General features: G+C 42.4%; 1 protein-coding gene across 2 annotated transcripts in view; it reads left to right on the top strand.

The window, feature by feature from the left end:
- The window catches only part of KREMEN1 (kringle containing transmembrane protein 1), a 158,635-nt gene that overhangs the window by 129,342 nt on the left and 9,863 nt on the right, over positions 1-19,430 (top strand). The window contains exons 5-6 of one of the 2 annotated variants that reach the window (XM_066603192.1): positions 910-1,063; positions 16,882-17,214. In XM_066603192.1, the coding sequence (XP_066459289.1) occupies positions 910-1,063; positions 16,882-17,214 (487 nt within the window). Of the gene's footprint in view, positions 1-909; positions 1,064-8,881; positions 14,184-16,881; positions 17,215-19,430 lie in introns of those variants that run through there. The other variant, XR_010792824.1, reaches the window with a different exon arrangement.

The following is a 19,430-nucleotide window of genomic DNA, read 5'->3' as shown; positions in this document are numbered from 1 at the left end:
TCACGCACAAGTTGCTTTTACCTGAAGCTAAAATTAAGACGCGTGTAAAGATGACAGACATTTTTATATCGTACAAGAGTAAATCATTACACTATGTCGATTTCAGCCTCCTTAACATGACATTTATATTCACAGTGCTGAAAGATGCCGTATTTCATAACACTGGGCCGTAGGGAACATTTTACCAGAACTAGACGTTCTATCGATGATTTATGAGTTGTAAAGTTTTAGGGTGTAGCAATTATTCCAGTTCCTATGTTAAAGGTGTCACTTATGTAAGAAAGACAATCTTTTCAACATAAAGTGAATTTTTTGCGCATTGCCATTCCAACAAGTCTTGGGTTGATGACTAACATTTTAATTCAAGAACTTTTCCTTATATATAAAATAAACCTAAATAGTAAATATAAACTTTTTGTAATGTGTATTCTAATCTCAGCCAATCATGGTCACCAGTGGCCAGTGGTTCTGTAACTTCCACGCACGCTGATTCCATAAATCCCATTTCCATGAACAGCTAGAGAGCAGTTTCCATAATTCCAACCACCCGTGGCCATAGGAGTCTGGTCATGGTCCAAGACCTCCATACCCTTTTGGAGAAAAAAGCCACAGTACTAGTTAAACTCTGTGGCTCCTTCGTGGTATTTTCATATTGCTAGCCACAGACTGTGCAAGGAACATCAGCTTGAATGGAGCTACGCTCTAGTCCCTGCCCAGCCTGTGGCAAGTTATACCTCTATGCTGGAGAAAAACCAAAGGGACCTTGGTCAAACCCCTCCCAATCCTAATGTCATGACATATCATGACATATCATAATGATATGCAACAGTATTATCAGATGCAAATAATATGCAATGATGTAAAATGAATTTATTGATAATGTATTGCTATTTCTCTCCTCTTTCTCAGTACGCTGGATTGGAATCTGGGTTTGCTTGCTTCTGTGGTAATAATGCAGATTACAGAAAACACGGAGAGACGCCAAGTACAGACTGCAATAGTGTTTGTTTTGGAGATCATAAACAGCCATGCGGTGGGGATGGACGTATCATCTTGTTTGACTGTAAGGATCCAGAAATTGGAATGTATTACTTTTTTAGAATTTCTCTTAAAATAAGAAATAATATGAATAGAATAAAATGCTAATGTAGGGCATTGGATTAGTGGAGAGCATGAATGCACTGGTAAATACAGATAAGAGCAGAGATGTATGACTGGGCAGCAATGTGGAGAGTTTGTAGACTAGTAGGGAGTTTGGAATTTAAAGGAGTTTCTGGGAGCTACACTATTAAAAAAACTATCCTCATCAATAGGTGATCACCAGAGTCTGCCACGTGGGAGTTATAGTGATCAGATGATTGATGAAGCCCCTTCTCAGGCCTGTGATTGTCATTTGTCACATGACCTGAGAGCAGCTTAGTCCCAATCGAGTTCATGGAACTAAGCTGCAATACCCGGAACAACTGTTTTATAATGTACAGTGTACAATGTTCTTGGTATGGACTGAAGTGATAACGGTGCTCACCTGAGCATCAAGGTCACGTCAATCAGCCAATTGGCAGGGATACTGAGTGGTGGATTGCCACTGAGCAACTTTTGATGACTTTATCCTGAGGATAGGTCACCATTAGTGTACATCCAGAAAACCTCTTTAATTCTACAGGAAATAGGTAACCATTGTAATGACTGACACAAAGCAGAGCAGTTAGTATCCAGTGTAATAGAGTAGAGACAGTGGGGCAAGTAAAGTTTGTGCTGGCGTGAAATGTGTCAACTGTATAAAAAGGCACAAGCCTGTAAATACATTTGTTACATCTGTTCAGCACATCACTGTGCCAAATATGAAAGCTACATCTGCGTGTTTGCATAGGTTTGAGCTATAATTTATGCCCGTTTGTGGTATAGATAATAGTAACGGACCACAAGAGGCCACACCCCCTAACGCTAAGACCTGCTCACTTTTAAAAAAGTATTGAGACTGGTGTAAACCGTGAAAAAGTTGCCCCAAAATTGTGACTTTTTTTCTGACACAAGTCGGATGCAAGTTAGATGATACATGTGCCCCAATTTGTTTAGTGGAATGCAGTTAGTAGCGAGTTACAGTAATTTGGTCAGGAAATGATTAGGGCTTGGATTGGTGGGTTGGCGATTTCAATAGTGTGGTAGGGATGTAGGTGTAAGATGTTTCTAACAGTTTGTATTCTGCATCCCATTTTATAGCAAACATGGATGGGCTCATTTTAAATGTTTTCGGAAGCACATGCAGATAGACTTATACACAACAAGAAGTTTTATGCATCTTCGCATTGTGTTTGACAACACCACTTATTTTGAAGGTAAAGAATAGAAACAGTGTAGTCAGCCGGTGGAAAATCATGATCATTTGCAATCCAAAAACAGAGTGAACCTTAATAATTTGCCATGCAAATATAAGCGTAGGTGCCAGACAGTACCCGTCTACTAAATATAAGCTTTTGATTTAAAGGAAAACTTCATGATAAGATTTCCTTCAATGAAAAGGTCAAAAAATGGACAAACAGCTATGTGTAATACAGATAACTAATCCATCAACTATAGTTGTCCCTCAAAGTTTGGCATTCTCAGAAAACCTAATATCTATGCAATTTAATTTCCTGTTAATATAGCCAAATATGTTTTCATCCAGTGACAGCAGAGATCTGTGAAAATGGTGAAACACTGAAACACAATGTACATAAGGAACCTTTCTTATACAATCTTTAATGGGGTTGTCCAGGTTAAAAAAAAAAACAGATTTGTATATACCCTACTAGGGCACTCTGAGTTAATAGATAAAAGTCCCATATATATAACTTTCATCAGTTAGCTGGAGTGGATATAATATAGCGTCTCTCTGTACGTTACACGGACAGCCCATTGTTTTACATTAGAACTGTAAAATGCCTCATCTCCCCCGCAGATGTGCTGCAAGAAAATTGAAAACTTGTTGCCAGGTTTCATTCTAGATGACAGCATATCTTTGGGAACCAGCAGTAGGTAACAATGTGATGAGTTTGTGGAGGACCCTTCTTACAAAAAGTGGGAGAATTGATTTAAAAAAAAACAAAAAACTATGATTCTGTGCAGCCTTTCTACATAGACAATCACAGAGTAAATGAATAATACAGGTAGAGACAAGTACGGTGCCAGCTGCACAATTCAGAGTACTTTAATAGTGAGGCAACAAATGCATAGTCACCTGGAACCAGAATCCATGGATCCAATCTAGAATCACAGAAGGAAGATGTGACGGCATTCATGGTGCAAAATGTAAATGTTTTTATTCCTCCAAGAACATGATAGTAACATTTCGACCAAAGGGTCTTTGTCAAGCTTGAGAAACACGTTTTGGTCAAAACATTGCTGGAATAAAGACTTCAATTTTGCATCCGTCTTCAATGCCGTCTTCCTTCTGAGCGTCAAAGAATGAAACTGACTTCTCATTTATTAAAGTCACCAGCAAGTATGATGTGCTTTGAAGCTGGAGTTGCTCCTCAGATGTGCTGGAGTGTACACAGTTTATAGCCATGGGAGATGCTTAGTTGTGGTCATTAATGGAGAGGCAGAAAGTTGTTTTCATCAATGGGCAAAACTAAGTGACCAGTTTATCTGAGGAAGAGGCACTGGCCTCAAAACCCATCATGGATGTTATGAGCACTTTGTATAAGTGAAGCTTCTTCCTGGGCTTGTGGCACTTTGTGTACTATTCTACAGCAAAACAGTTATGGATGTTCCTCCTTTTTTGGTATTTTTACTTCCTCCTTATAAAAAAGGGATTAATTTAATAGCACAACCAATACACTCATTTACATAAAGACTGAAAATCTCTTTTTTAGTTATCATTGTTGCCAAAGATTCGGGGGGCGCCGGGGGTGAGTGGGGGGTTGCACAGAGGGGAGTGGGGGGGAGAGAGAGCGCCCCACTGCTACCCCCCACTCCACCACGCCGCCCCCCGAATCTTTTCGTCCAAGTAGTCAGTTATTCGGAAAAAGCGGTGCTTGAGTGCAAAAACGCCCTAAGGGCGAGCACCCACTGGCGTTTTTTTACCTGCGTTTTGCGTTTTGCGTTTTTCCTGCACAGGCATAGAGATAACATGTGTTCCTGTCCACTGGCGTTTTTTTTGCGTTGCGTTTGCGTTTTTAACATAGGAACTGTCAGTTGCATATGTGTCCCTATTTTTCTCCTAATGCACCCATGAATGTCAATGGAAATTAACGCAAAACGCTGCGAAATCGCCGCGAAAAACGCAGCGAAAAACGCGCGGAAAAACCGCGAGAAACGCGGCGAAAACGCTGCGTTTTTTTCCCGCGGAGAACGCAAACGCCAGTGGGTGCTCGCCCTAAACGAGTAAGTTCGCTCATCTCTATTGCCAAACTATGTTAGTTTGTCATAGTTTTGCGTAAATTTTTGCAAAAAATGTTTTTTCAGAAACCGAACTAAATGACATTCATTGCCTAAAATAGCCTAATATTTTCAGCTTAGCAGGCGCAAACCTGGTATGAAATTGGCAATAGAATTGAATGTTGCATTACAGGAAGAGACAGATTTGCTACCGGTTTATCTTTAAATATGTAACAATAGATTGAAAACAATATCTGTAATATGAAAAACCTGAGAAGAGAATTGAAACAATCCTGGGAATCATTATTAAAGCAATTGTCCGGTAGCAACTGAGCGACTTCTTTCTCCGTCTGTCTTTGGGATTAACATTTCTAGAGTCATACTTATGCATGGCATAAATTCTAATGCATCAAAAGGAGATCATAGGCTCAGCATCACAATGTGGGTCCTGCATGCAAAATTGAAAAAGGCCACAACCTCTGGGAGCCGATCTAACAATAGATATCTCACCAGCCTGGCATCCAGACCAACAGCTGCCGGCAGCAGTTCTCAAGCATTTCAGAGCTGCCGTCATTTCATACCTCTTCCTCCCAGAAGACATAATAGCTGTGAACAATGTGTTATGGGCCAAATGCAACTGGAGAGAGGTCATAGGGAACAGGTTGTACCTTTAGAGTTGTGACAGCTTAGGTGTTAATGTACATACAGTACATATACAAGTATTGTCTACACAAAAATGCTTTCTAGTTACAGAAACAAATAAAACTGCTATTATAATTGTAGTTTATACTTTGTTGTTTTTTCTGCTTAGATGCAGATAATCCCTTCATGTAATTAATCTTGGAGTTAAGGGCCGTTTTATCTTTTTTGCTGCAAAGCTGGTTTAATACCTCATGTACCAAACTGAAATTCGCAGAGGGGCTGTCATTTACCAATGGAAAATAAGTAGAATAAAAACATACTAAGGCCCAAAGTCCACGGGTGGAAATGATTTGCGGCACCCACGTGGGAGATCCGCAAGTCAAGCCAGCCATAGGGAGACATTGGGCCTTAGTGCCCACAAAGCAGCTAAAAGCATGCGGATGTGATTTTTTTTCCCCCGGCGTGTAGATCGCATGCGCGGGAAGAAATCGCAGCACGCTGCATCCTCCTGTGGATACCGCAGGGACGTCTTCCATTGAAGTCAATGGAAACCGTCTGATCCGTGATACACCCGCAGCTGTCACTGCGGATGTGCCGCAGATCTGCAGGAAAGCAGTAGATTTAGCAAAGAACAAAAAGGCATGGCGCATGTTCTGGGGGTAAGAAACTGTCTTTTCCTCTCCATGTCCGCGGGCACGCAGGGATTCCGCGGCAGGATTCAGAATCCGTGCGTGCAAGTATACATGAGACGTTAAATGAGTTTGAGACTTTGTACACTAATGTCCATAGGTATATACACTCATATATACATAAGAAGATAGAGAGATAGATATGAGATAGAGAGTGATATATAAGATAGAGATATATGAGAAAGATATATGAGAGATAGAGAGATGGATATGAGAGATATGAGATAGATATGAGAGCGAGAAATATGAGATAGATAGATATGAAATAGAGAGATATATGAGATAGAGATGGATATGAGAGATATGAGATAGCTATGAGATAGAGAGATATATATGAGATAGAGATATGAGATAGAGATGGATATGAGCGATATGAGAGAGAGATTTTAGATTAGATAGATATGAGATTAGATAGTCTACAGATTATTTCTTGTACATGTGATACAGAATGTATTCTCGATCTTTCTTCAAGCTTTTGTGTAAGATCGTAGATCTAATTAACACCAATTTTTTTTCTTTGACTTTTACTCAAGAAACTTATTCTCCCTCTTTAAATATTGTGTGTAACCTTTCCCCTGGACAATTGAAAAGAGTCTGGATGTAAAATGGATTAGTCATAAATCCTTTGGAACTGTCTTAGTGTCTAAAAACCACATCAGATGGTGGTACAGATATACCCTCATTTCTAGTAAACATTTACTGCTTCTTGCTTCCAGCCACTGAATGGCCTGCCTGTGAGAACAATGTGTTGCAGTCTTGTTAGCGAGAGTGGGCAGACCATTGTGTACTTAGAGGTCAGATTGAGAAAGAACATTTCAGGAGAAGGACACAGCTGTGGTCACACACGCCTTAGATTTGCGGGAAGTCAAGTATGTGGCTCTGAATTTAGACCTTGGTTCACAGCCTTGTAGACCAGGGCATGGGACCAGAACAGAAGATTGTTGTCTGGTGTTTAGTAGTGGTGGGCGGGGTGGCGTACACTGGATTTCAATCATTTTCCTCACTCAGTGATTTTGGTAATTTTGCCAAATATAATTTTCCCCTGACTTGGCATTCCTCTTGTAGCAGATTGTTTCTGCTTCACAATAAACAGGGCAAAGGCATTTGTCCCAATGTTAAGAAGAAAGTGTCAACAACATACTCATACTAAGAAAACATAATGAAGTTAGTACTGAATGTTTGAAGTTAAGCATGTGCAAATCAAACTGAATGAAGATGTGTAGGACATTTTATCAGGTGCAATAGTTTACCAAATATCTTAATATCTTAAGCATAAAGCCAAATATGTTTTTTGGAAATAAAGATTTTTTTTTATGTCGCTGCATTCAAAGAGGTTTAACTTTTTTCTTCTCCATTAATATTGCCTTATGAAGCTTGTTATTTTGCAGAATATGTTGACTTTTTTAGTACTATTTTGGGGCACATATAGGTCATTGATTAATTTTTAGCATTTCTTTTTAGGTGCAGACATGTTATTTTTACTACACAGTAAACACCCCAAATAAAGTTAACCCTTATTTTATGGGTTGTTACACTTGTGACAGTATATCACTGTAAAGGAAAAATGATTACTATATGGAGGAGCATTACACACGTACAAGATAGTGATGAACAACGCACTCACACACCTACCATATATTGGGGGGAAAGTGGCTGCTTAGTATTATGCTTGCGCATAGATAAGGCATACAAAGGGTGCTAAGTCCCACTGATGCATGTAATACACATTTAAATGAAGAAAAAGCGTCTCACCTTGCTGCTATCGTCCATTCTCTTCAATATTTGAATGCAGGAATACTCGCACAACCTTCACCACTCAGTCATAGTGGTTAATCTTGTGAAGAATATATGAAAACTTGGGAACAAGGTTTATGTGTGAAGTATTTTCTTGCTTACTTGAAAAAGTAGGCTCACATCTCAGGATAAAAACATGTAATGCACCATCTAGGTATACAACCTATTAATGATGCCACATACGATTCACCCTGGGAGGTTGCCTTGCACCTCAAAGTGAGCCACACTGGACCAACATCCTGGACTCCCCCAGCATCTAAAGCCAGACGGCTTACTGCAAAAAACAACAATAAATGCAGAGAAATATGAGATATTAGTTAATATTTTGGTCAAAATACATAAGCTCGCAAGCCCCAGACAAGGATCCTTGTTATCTTGCAAGTCCCTGCACTACATTTCTAAACATATCATTTGTGATGGTATCAAATGTGTAGGTTTTCAAGGTGGAATAATTCCAGCTTCTCGAATTCCAATTAGCACCCCCTCTCAAACTGTCTTAACTGGGTGAAATCTCATGGATTGCATCATTGAGATGTCTAATCATCAACAAGCTCTACATAAGCAAAAAACAAAGGTCCAGCAATAAAGGCCTTTGAGAGCCTATTTATAGGCCAAGGGTTGAACCACTTTTAGGGCCTCAGGTGGCAAGACTGTTCATCTAATCACACCAACACTAATCATTTGTATATCTACCTAAGATGTAAGTGCATGCCGAGTTTTGCAGCAATATGACAACTTATAGGTGCTTGGTTTTATGTATTTATTTTTTTTACAAAGAGCGTAAATTAAAGCTGCCAGGGGATTTGCAATGCTGGATGAGGTCATACAGGGAAAAGGAAAAAAATGGAGTTCAAAGACCCCTTTAATAACACTCAGTGTTACACTGATAAGCAAACTATTAGTACATACTTCTGGCATGACCTAATTGCTTAAGGAAGACCTGGATATCTTTGTTAGGGCTCCAGCTTCCATATTAAAACATCAATGGTCTCGTGATTGCATCACAGGAAGCTGATGGGCTGACAGAGTAAGGGAGCTTTCTCTGTGTAACCCCTTAGATGCTGTGGTCTCTATTAACTATTGCATTCAAGCAGAGGCGTAACTTGAAGCTTCCGGGACCAATGCAAAACCTGTAACAGGGCCCCCAACTATAATGCTTTATTCATAGTACTGAGCTACCTATATGGAGAAGAGAGGCCTTATGGGCCCCCTAAGGCTCCTGGGCCCGGGTGCAACCGCATCCCCTGCATCCTCTATAGTTACGCCCCTGCATCCAAGGGCTTCAAGTGATTGGAGACCAACTTTATTGTATAGCCTGTAGAGCGCTGTAATCTTCTTCTGAAGCACTGCCATAAAAAGCCAGCACTGAAAAAGTTCCTTAAATGGCCACTGTAGTAAAAAGAGATGAATAAAGTGTCCCCCCAGCTGTCCAGTATCAATCAGCTGACGTTCAGGACACTAGAAAAGCTGAGCTGACATCCTTCCCCCTTACTAGATAGAGATTAGAAGGGTAGATAGATACCAGAGTGACAGATAAAGATAAGAGATTGATAGATATGCATTGTGATGTGAAAATTGTAGTCTGTCAGTCATTTTGTATAGTTTGTAGAGAGAAGAGTTAATGGTCTTTCCGCATATAGGAAAGCTGAGTGCTGAGCTACCTTTGAAGTAGACTTCAGGAAAGGCTGTTACACTTCTCCCCCAGGGGGTCTTTGATGTCCTACAGCCCCTCTGGAGCCAGAGCCAGCAAATGTTTGTTAGGAAATAAGGAGAGGAAATAGGCTTCACACCTTAGTAGCTCTTTCCCTCCCTTACTGGTCCAAATGGTCGTAACTGACCTGATAACTTTTGGAGGCAAAGTTAACAAAAGAACGTGCCCGTAAGACAAAGGAAAATGTAATTTAGGAATTATGAAAGATCTGTACGTCGCAGCCCGATGACGTGGATATTTTATGGAACGTCGCACCCCCACAAATAAGATGCAGGGACCCCTACATTTGCACGACGCTCAGGAACCGAGAATTGCGTATCTCGGATCAGATGCGTCCAAAACTACTCATGCATGGGCTCAAAACACACGTAAAATCACAACAGGAAACATCGTTGTCATATTTTCATGGTGGGTCACACCCACATGGAGTTATGAAGGAAATATGTATTTCAGGGAATTATGTGTCCCAAGATAAGCCAGCCCCAAAGGGGGCTGGAAGGAACTAAAGGGGAGTTACCACCGTGAGAGTTTAAAAGTCGCACACAATGTGTGCTCCGGGTCAGCCCCTTGGAGGTCACTATATGTGAGGTCTGGTCCGCAGTTCTGGCGCGACTCCACGCCAAAGAATGGTAACACTCTTCTTTTAATCCCTCTTATTTTACTGTCTGTGATATCATATGTAAGTCTCTTGCCATTTATCTTGTAACATCATTTTCGTATTTTTTCTGTAAATAAGCACTGCTCTTTTCTTTGAGAATTAAACGTTAAATTAATTAGTGAGCCTCGTCCGTGTTAACACGAAACCATATTCTCCGAAGATTGTATTCATAAGTCATAAATCGGGTTCCAATTTACCGTAACCAAATTGGTGGTGGCAGCGTTTTGTATGCATATTGTAGAGCTCTGGAGTGCGTTAGAACGGATCAGGTGGGTGATTTGAGCTTCCGCTTCGCATGCGTGCCGAAGTGTGGGGACGCTAGATACAAACCAGCCTGTATTCTAACGACTGCCAGCTTGCAATACTGCAGAGTGTTTGAGGACCAGAGGTGGGATCGATAGGTATCGTCCCTTCCCCTCTCTCCTCTTGTCCAGTGAGGGACAAATTGTTAATAAGTGCAGGGCCAGGTGGGTTGCTGTAGAGTTGTGGCTGTGGCTCATGGTCGCTTTTCAGGAGTCTGGAAAGTTGGGTACCAGTCACTCCACAACCTAAGAGCCTTTCCTTCCTCGCCCTCGCCCTGCGTACGTGACAAATTGGTGGCAGCGGTGGGATAACGTTAACACGTTCATGCCAGGATTAAGCAGTTAGTTCTTGTACGAAAAGAAGCACCCAGTCTTTGCGAAGATTGGTGCCCTTCTTACGAGGTTTCACTCAGTGCTTTTTGTGTAAGAGACTTACGATATCCCCAGACAGTCCCCTTCCCTTTCTTCTTGTTTTCTATTCTATCTTTTGTTTGGCAAAGCAACTGCGGAGATGGCAACTAGAAGCGAGGCCGCTAAGCTAAAGGGGCCGGTGACCGAGGTACTGGGAGAAGACGATTTCTCGCACCAAACCACAGCGAACCCCGATACAGAGATGGATTACTCCATCGGAGAAGAGGACTTTGACTTGCCTATCCGAGAGGCTCTACAACAGCTGAGTGCAAAGAACCCTAAGCGGTACATGCAATTTGTTCGCAAGCTGCAAGAAATCGCAGAGCATGAACGCCAGGCACAGCGAGAAGCCGCAGAACGCCAGGCACAGCGAGAAGCCGCAGAACGCCAGGCACAGCGAGAAATCGCAGAGCATGAACGCCAGGCAGAGCGAGAAGCCACAGAGCGTGAACGCCAAGCTGAGCGTAAGCACAGGCTGCGGATGGCAGAACTTGACGCACAGATTTTAAGAGCACGGTCACGTGAGTCCAACGGCACGAGGAACGTGCAACCCCAACGAGATTTCTTTCCTGTTCTAGAGGAAGACGGAGACCTGGACATTTTCCTGAGGGACTTTGAATGGGTCTGCCACCAGTACCAGCTGCCCACCGAGCAATGGGCCAGGTACTTGACCCCAGGGCTTACGGGCAAGGCCCTGGAGGTGCTTATGGAAGTGCCCCAAGAACAGAATGGTGACTACGAGGTCATCAAAGCAGCCCTGATCCGGAAGTGGACCAAGGGCCAACCCATCACCCAGTCTGTGGACCTGGGAGATATCATGCTGAAGGAGCAGTTCCTGGAGACTGGTACGGAGGACATCCGCCAGTGTGTTCTGGACTGTGACCCCAAAGCTGCGGATAGCTACGTCGCTGACCAGAGACCGGATCTGCAGGTATCTGAAACCAGCTGGAGAGAGGGTAAGCAGAACAGTGACTCTGACCAACCCTTACCCCTTTTGCCTAGATCGTCAGGGGGGTCTGCTCCCTCTCCACCCTCCAAGTCTCATAGGGAGACACGCCAATGTTTTTCCTGCAACAAAGTGGGCCACGTCAGCGCCACTTGCCCTGACGTGAAGACAGCCCCCTTCTCCAAGCCTCCTGAGCCTGCCGCAGGTATTATCCGGGCAGGTGGGGGTAGTAGAAAGGACACTGGCAACCTGCAAATCATCGCTGTAGGAAAGACTGTGACTGTGGAGCTGCATGATACTGATGCAGAGATGACCATCATGCTCACTGAACTGGTGTCCCCCACGGACATGATTCCTGAAAGGACTGTGACTGTGATGGAAATTGGGGACACCCACCCTACCCTGCCTATGATCCGGGTGGATCCCGATATGGGTGCAGGGAGGGATTTGCGGGAGGTGGAGGTATCTGATGACCTGCCTTCCAATGTTTTGCTAAGATCTGATGAAATGCACAACTATGAAGTCATTGTTGCTATGAATAAAAATGTTGATGTCATGTGTGTTCCTGCGGAGGTTGGTGATGCTCTTGAATGGTGTAGCAGTGGCAGCGACGACGCGATGTGCACCACTCTTGAGCTCACTGAACTGACGCAGCCTAATAATGTTGAGGTGTCCTGTGACACTGTGGTCCTCAGTGATGTCACAACTATGTGTGATGTCACAGAGGATTCCCCCATATCTCTGGTAATAAGTATGGACAGTGGTCCAAGAAATAACAGCAATGTGAATTGTGCTCGGTCAGAGCCTGCACGTACCATCGCATGGTGTGATGCGGCAGGTGAAAGCCGACCAGTAAACAACGCTGACCCAGAAGTATGCCCAGTTGGATTGAAAGAGGTGGCATTCCCCCAGAATCCAGCTGACATACTGTCTGACCCCAGTGGGGTCCTGTACTTGACATCGACCCTGGCTGCTCCCAGCCAGGAGTTCCAGGCCACTGGGCATTCTGATGCCAGCTTGGGGGTGTTGAGGGACCTCACGAGGGAACCTCTCTCTGTGCCCGATGAAGGTAATATCCATGTGGATCTGCTAGCCACCCCGCTGGTGGACGGATCCATCAGGGACACAGATCACAGCCTGCAGCTTTCTGGGGGCCAGCGGTCCCAGCTGCAGGAAGGCCTACTCCCCTTCATGTCTGCTTTCACTGGGAAACCAGGGATGGCCCAGTTGACAGTTCACCAGGTGAACACTGGAAGCCGTCCCCTGGGTAGGCAGTCTGCCTACCAAGTCTCCCCAGAGGTGCAGGCAGATATGAAGTGGGACGATGAGGAGATGTTGCACCTGGACATCTTCCAGAAGCCCCAGAGTGCATGGGCCTCTTCTGTAGTCCGGGAGCCAAAGGAGGACCGGACAACCCGGTTCTGTCTGGACTACAAGTTGAACGTCATCACTGTGTCTGAAGCTTATGCGATGCCCCGCCTCGCTGAGCTGTTGGACTGGCTGGCCAAGGCCCAATACATAACTATCATGGATCTGAGCCAATGGTATTGGCAGATACCTGAGACAAAAGAGCATCAGCTACAGGTGGTCAGCTGGACCACCAATTGGGAGTGTTCCTTTTCATCCCTAAAGGCTGCTCTGTCCCAGCAGAGCGGAGTAGAGGTGGGTTTCGTAGGCGATCTGTGGGATCAACCTACTACACCCACTCTAAAAAGGGGAGGTGTAGTAAAAAGAGATGAATAAAGTGTCCCCCCAGCTGTCCAGTATCAATCAGCTGACGTTCAGGACACTAGAAAAGCTGAGCTGACATCCTTCCCCCTTACTAGATAGAGATTAGAAGGGTAGATAGATACCAGAGTGACAGATAAAGATAAGAGATTGATAGATATGCATTGTGATGTGAAAATTGTAGTCTGTCAGTCATTTTGTATAGTTTGTAGAGAGAAGAGTTAATGGTCTTTCCGCATATAGGAAAGCTGAGTGCTGAGCTACCTTTGAAGTAGACTTCAGGAAAGGCTGTTACACTTCTCCCCCAGGGGGTCTTTGATGTCCTACAGCCCCTCTGGAGCCAGAGCCAGCAAATGTTTGTTAGGAAATAAGGAGAGGAAATAGGCTTCACACCTTAGTAGCTCTTTCCCTCCCTTACTGGTCCAAATGGTCGTAACTGACCTGATAACTTTTGGAGGCAAAGTTAACAAAAGAACGTGCCCGTAAGACAAAGGAAAATGTAATTTAGGAATTATGAAAGATCTGTACGTCGCAGCCCGATGACGTGGATATTTTATGGAACGTCGCACCCCCACAAATAAGATGCAGGGACCCCTACATTTGCACGACGCTCAGGAACCGAGAATTGCGTATCTCGGATCAGATGCGTCCAAAACTACTCATGCATGGGCTCAAAACACACGTAAAATCACAACAGGAAACATCGTTGTCATATTTTCATGGTGGGTCACACCCACATGGAGTTATGAAGGAAATATGTATTTCAGGGAATTATGTGTCCCAAGATAAGCCAGCCCCAAAGGGGGCTGGAAGGAACTAAAGGGGAGTTACCACCGTGAGAGTTTAAAAGTCGCACACAATGTGTGCTCCGGGTCAGCCCCTTGGAGGTCACTATATGTGAGGTCTGGTCCGCAGTTCTGGTGCGACTCCACGCCAAAGAATGGTAACACTCTTCTTTTAATCCCTCTTATTTTACTGTCTGTGATATCATATGTAAGTCTCTTGCCATTTATCTTGTAACATCATTTTCGTATTTTTTCTGTAAATAAGCACTGCTCTTTTCTTTGAGAATTAAACGTTAAATTAATTAGTGAGCCTCGTCCGTGTTAACACGAAACCATATTCTCCGAAGATTGTATTCATAAGTCATAAATCGGGTTCCAATTTACCGTAACCAAATTGGTGGTGGCAGCGTTTTGTATGCATATTGTAGAGCTCTGGAGTGCGTTAGAACGGATCAGGTGGGTGATTTGAGCTTCCGCTTCGCATGCGTGCCGAAGTGTGGGGACGCTAGATACAAACCAGCCTGTATTCTAACGACTGCCAGCTTGCAATACTGCAGAGTGTTTGAGGACCAGAGGTGGGATCGATAGGTATCGTCCCTTCCCCTCTCTCCTCTTGTCCAGTGAGGGACAAATTGTTAATAAGTGCAGGGCCAGGTGGGTTGCTGTAGAGTTGTGGCTGTGGCTCATGGTCGCTTTTCAGGAGTCTGGAAAGTTGGGTACCAGTCACTCCACAACCTAAGAGCCTTTCCTTCCTCGCCCTCGCCCTGCGTACGTGACAGCCACCATAAAAATAGTCATTAAGGGTTAAAAGGGGTTGTCTGGTTTAGAATGCCCACATTCAAGTATGTTATTAGGGATTTTTAAGTAAATAGAGGGCCTAATTCAGAACCTTAATAAATTAGCCAAAGTGGCAACATGAGTGTCTCTGTTTCTGAAGGACTTAGGACATTTTGTGTACTACACAGACAGCCATTGATTTCAGTGTGCACCATATCGTGCTTCATTTCATCTCTGGTGGCAGTGCAGAACAATAAAAGACGATTATGGCTGATTGATGGTCCAGCAGCCTGTTATTAGCTTATTTTTGATTCAGTCTTTAACAAAAATGGATTGTAAAATTGATTACCCTATAAAAAAGACTAAAAGGTACCATATATAGTGTTATTTTATGTCCTTTGTTGCAAATAACCTATATTTTAAAATATCATTTGGTACGCTTCCATTTCATTGTGGCTTTCAGATAGGAAGAAAAAAACAATTTTATCTTCAAAGACAAATGTTAATTTCTTCAAGTTTTGCATTCTTGGCATTTTTTTTTATTTTGTCTGGATACAATAAGATTTTTGCATTTGCTCCTATAATCTTTGGCACACTCAACACAATGTTTTAGATGTGTGTCTAAGTATTAAAAACATGGATTCAACTATTTGAGTTATGCGGTTTTTAAATAAAGATTCTTCTATACATTTCAACATCAAGGATTTTATTAAACGGTTGTATAAATATTTACTAAATAAAAAAGGGCAATGTGAGTCCAGACATTTACGGTATTGTGAGCATTCTGAACTGATTCCCATGGGTTTAAAGAGCACTTAATAAAGCACTTTTTTGTAGATTTAATTAGAAATGAATCTAGTGTCGTGTCCATTAAACAATGTCAGTGACATAAATAAAGCAAATGGACTCTATATTAAAAGTCAAAATGAGGGCCCCTGTTGGTGCTGGTTTATGCCCTTGGAACAGGGAACTCACCCCTTTCTAAGAAGCAAATGGTAGAATTACCCTATTAAAACCTATCCCTCTATTTTTGTTAATGTGTTTACAATTTGGGAAAGAAGAGTCCTACAGGAAGGGTGTTTGGGCTATCCACAACTACACCCCTCTACCCTTAAAAACCCACAAGAACAGCATTGGCACCTACAGTCTTGGATAGCATCACTATATTTGCCTCGTTACTTTGTGGGTTGAACCAAAAGTTAGTGAGCCCAATTATTTTGTACAATACAATTGTGTAATGCAAAGTCTATATGGGCATCCATTCTAAATCACATCTGGAAACAAATGGATGATATATTATATTGTAATCATTTTAGTAAACCAAGTGTAAACCAATTTATAAATGAGTTTTGGGTACAGGCAGATATTAGGACCCTTAAAGTCAATGAATGATTCCATAGACTGTGGTTCTCTAAATATGTACAAGAAATTAGTGTAGAGAGTCATAAATCGAAAATAATTGTAATCTTCAATTTAAAGGATTTTACAACCGTGAACATATATGGCATATCTACGGGATATGCTAAAAGTGTTTGATAAATGTGGGTCCCACTGTCTCCAACTGTTTCTGAGATGGGATCTGCATCTAACAGACATCTATGACCGCCTGCAGACGGGTGGAAATTCCGCGGCGGGATTTCCCCCGGAATTTCCGCCCCTGGAAGCTGTCATAGGATTGCGTTAACAAACACAATCCTAAGCAGACGGCCATGATTTGGCTGCGTGAAATCTCGTGCGGCAAACAAATCGCGGCATGCTCCGAGCCCCGCACAGAAACGTCACTCACCGTCCGTCCGTCCGTCCTGCTCTGCGCATGTGCTGGCTGCCCGGCAGCCGGCACATGAAAGAGCCGGGGCCGCGGGAGAAGGTGAGTGTCATGCTGCTCTCTGCAGATGCTCGGGTCGGGTCCCTCTGCGAGAATTCTCGCGGCCATCTGCAGGCGGCCTTAGTTCTATCCTAGGAAGAGGCCATAAATGTTCAAGGTGGGAATACCCTATATAAACAGTTCTTTAATAAGCTATAGGCTTCTCCCATCTTAGTACAGAACTGTATAATGTATGCCCTTTGTTCTCTTTACAGCACTTATTGGGGCATGTGGTGGGAATTACACCAAGGAGGCTGCTGTTATCTACTCCCCAGATTTTCCAGACTCCTATGGATCAGGAAAAGCATGTTATTGGACAATCCAAGTTCCAGGAGCCACTTTAATCCATTTCAAATTTACCTTCTTTGTCATCAAAGACTCACGGGATATGGTAGAACTTTTGGATGGCTATACAAAGCAGGTTTTGGTACGATTTGATGGTAGGAACCACCCATCACAGAGTTTCAACATCTCATCAGATTTTATCATCTTATATTTTTTCTCTGATCAAATCAATCAGGCTCAAGGATTTGCACTTGTATACCAAGGTAAGAGTTCTTATTTTTGTATGAGAATGAATGTGTGTATACTAGCCTTTAAGACTTTGGCACTCAAATGACGTATGTTTCACTGACATCATAGACCATCTTAAAGTATCTGACAGAATATGAGCCAAGTAAAGGAAAATTTTAAGTGTTTTTTTTACGTGTACTGTTCCTTTAAAAGTACAATATGTAATAAGAGTGGTATAAAAATAAAGAAGAGAAAAACAATTTAATTTTGCAAAACAAGAATTTCAAAGCTATATAAGCTTCGCTTGGTCTTGTATACTGTATGACCCAGAAAAAAACACAGCTTATAAAGTAGGAGAGATGGGTTTACCTTTTTGAAGTGTCTCCTTGGATCAGACTAATTTGTTGTGCTTTTTTCAGTTAAATGAGATAGAAGAATTTGATCTGTAATATGTGATGCAATCAAGCATACAGCTTTACACAGTATCTCATTTTAAAGCATATACTATACCATATCCAATCTGGACAGATGGTTTCTGGAACACATAGATTTTCATGTGCATCTGTAGCCATTATTTTTAAGCACTAGCCGGTTTGTCATGTATGTTTAAACAGCTGCTGAAACTACACAGGAGTGAAATGAGTTCTGTCTTTTACTACTAGAAGAATGTGTGACTTATAAGTCTTCTGTTGTTGGACCTTTTCAATAGCGTCCAAGGTGTAAAGTTTCTTTTCTCTTTGAGTGAGTTCTCCCATTGTAAGGTCAATTATCCTCCAATGTGCCCCTCCCTACCTATAAAAATGAAGAAACGGCAGCTGTAGAGGACATTATTGTCTGGTATCTAAGGGTGTTATTGTAAAAACACGGCAGAATGATCCCATATTGAATAGAGCGTCAGCATTCCACGTAATCAGACAAGCAGAAATATTGGCCTTTAAAGTCCCACCTGGTGTCCTTAACAGAGGTTGGTCACCCAGGAGTTGCTCTTCCAGAAGACGAAAATGTATTCTGACGTGTTTTGAGTCTATAGGAAGCTCTTCACATGGCTTTGATGGCGGTTTTGAAAACAAGCACCTTTTTTAACTTGTTTCAAATATATTAATGAGGCATTTCTGGCAGTAGACATTTACCTACACAAGGGCTTCCAGAAGATTTGTTTGTCTTCTTCAAGCTTTTTTTGTAGTTTATAAGGCTGCTGTCAGACAAGTGTGTTGTAACTCCATATTTGGACTGTGTTTTGTGGACCATAATGTGAAGTAAATGTAAATCTATGTATCTAGTCATATGACCATATTTTTCGTGGCCATTTTTTAAAAACACGGCATGACCAATTTTTTTTTCCGTACTGGTATTATTTTCTATTGGATCAGTATTTGTTCAGTAGAAAATGAGGCCAACAATAGTAAATATGGAGGCAAATATTGATGACATAAGGTTGTAATGCCATTTGTAACATGTCCAAATTGCAGACCCGTATTACAGACGTGTACAATGTGCTCATCTAAAACAGACCTATTTTCAATAATTCATGATTCTTGAAAACCAGGGTTTACTGTGCATATTAATGCCTCTCACTCATTTTGCCTAACAATTTTAGAATAATATTGGTCACATACTACATCAATTGTAGTTATATTTTTCCATTGTAAATGGAGGTCATGAACTGAGACTAAAGCAAATGTTCACATCTGTGTCATGGCTTGCATTCATAACAGATGGGTGACTTAGAAAGTTATTCACTATTCTTGCCATATGTGATGAAACTGTGGACTGATAAGCAGAAATCATGTATTAAAAAATAGGTACATACACTGCCATACTGGATACTTTATTGCAGATTAAGGTTGAATGCACACAGCCGGGTCGGATCCCGCAGTGGAATCTGACTTGGTGCCTGGTCGGCACACATGCACAGTGCGGATGATGCTGCACCATCACTAGGTGAAGACGTGGATTCTGCGGCCCATCTGCCATGACAGCTGCAGATGAGCTGTGGATTGAACTGCTTCCATTGACTTCAATGGAAGCCGTCCGTATGAAATCCGCACCGAAATAGAATATGCTGCGATTTTCCCTCCGTGAGCAGGGTTGCACAGTTTACACCAGGAAACTGTTGATTTTACAAAAGTAAATCTGTCCCATTGACTGTTCTGGTCCAAAGATAACTACTAATTTACTCCACCTTGCTAGGTAGAAATTGCCTTTATATGTATGCGTGGCAGTAACCCCTTGATATAGACAACTGTTGCTT

This window comes from Eleutherodactylus coqui, chromosome 5 (genome assembly GCF_035609145.1).
Source record: "Eleutherodactylus coqui strain aEleCoq1 chromosome 5, aEleCoq1.hap1, whole genome shotgun sequence".
NCBI lineage: Eukaryota > Metazoa > Chordata > Amphibia > Anura > Eleutherodactylidae > Eleutherodactylus > Eleutherodactylus coqui.
This window is presented reverse-complemented; position numbering and strand designations above follow the sequence as displayed.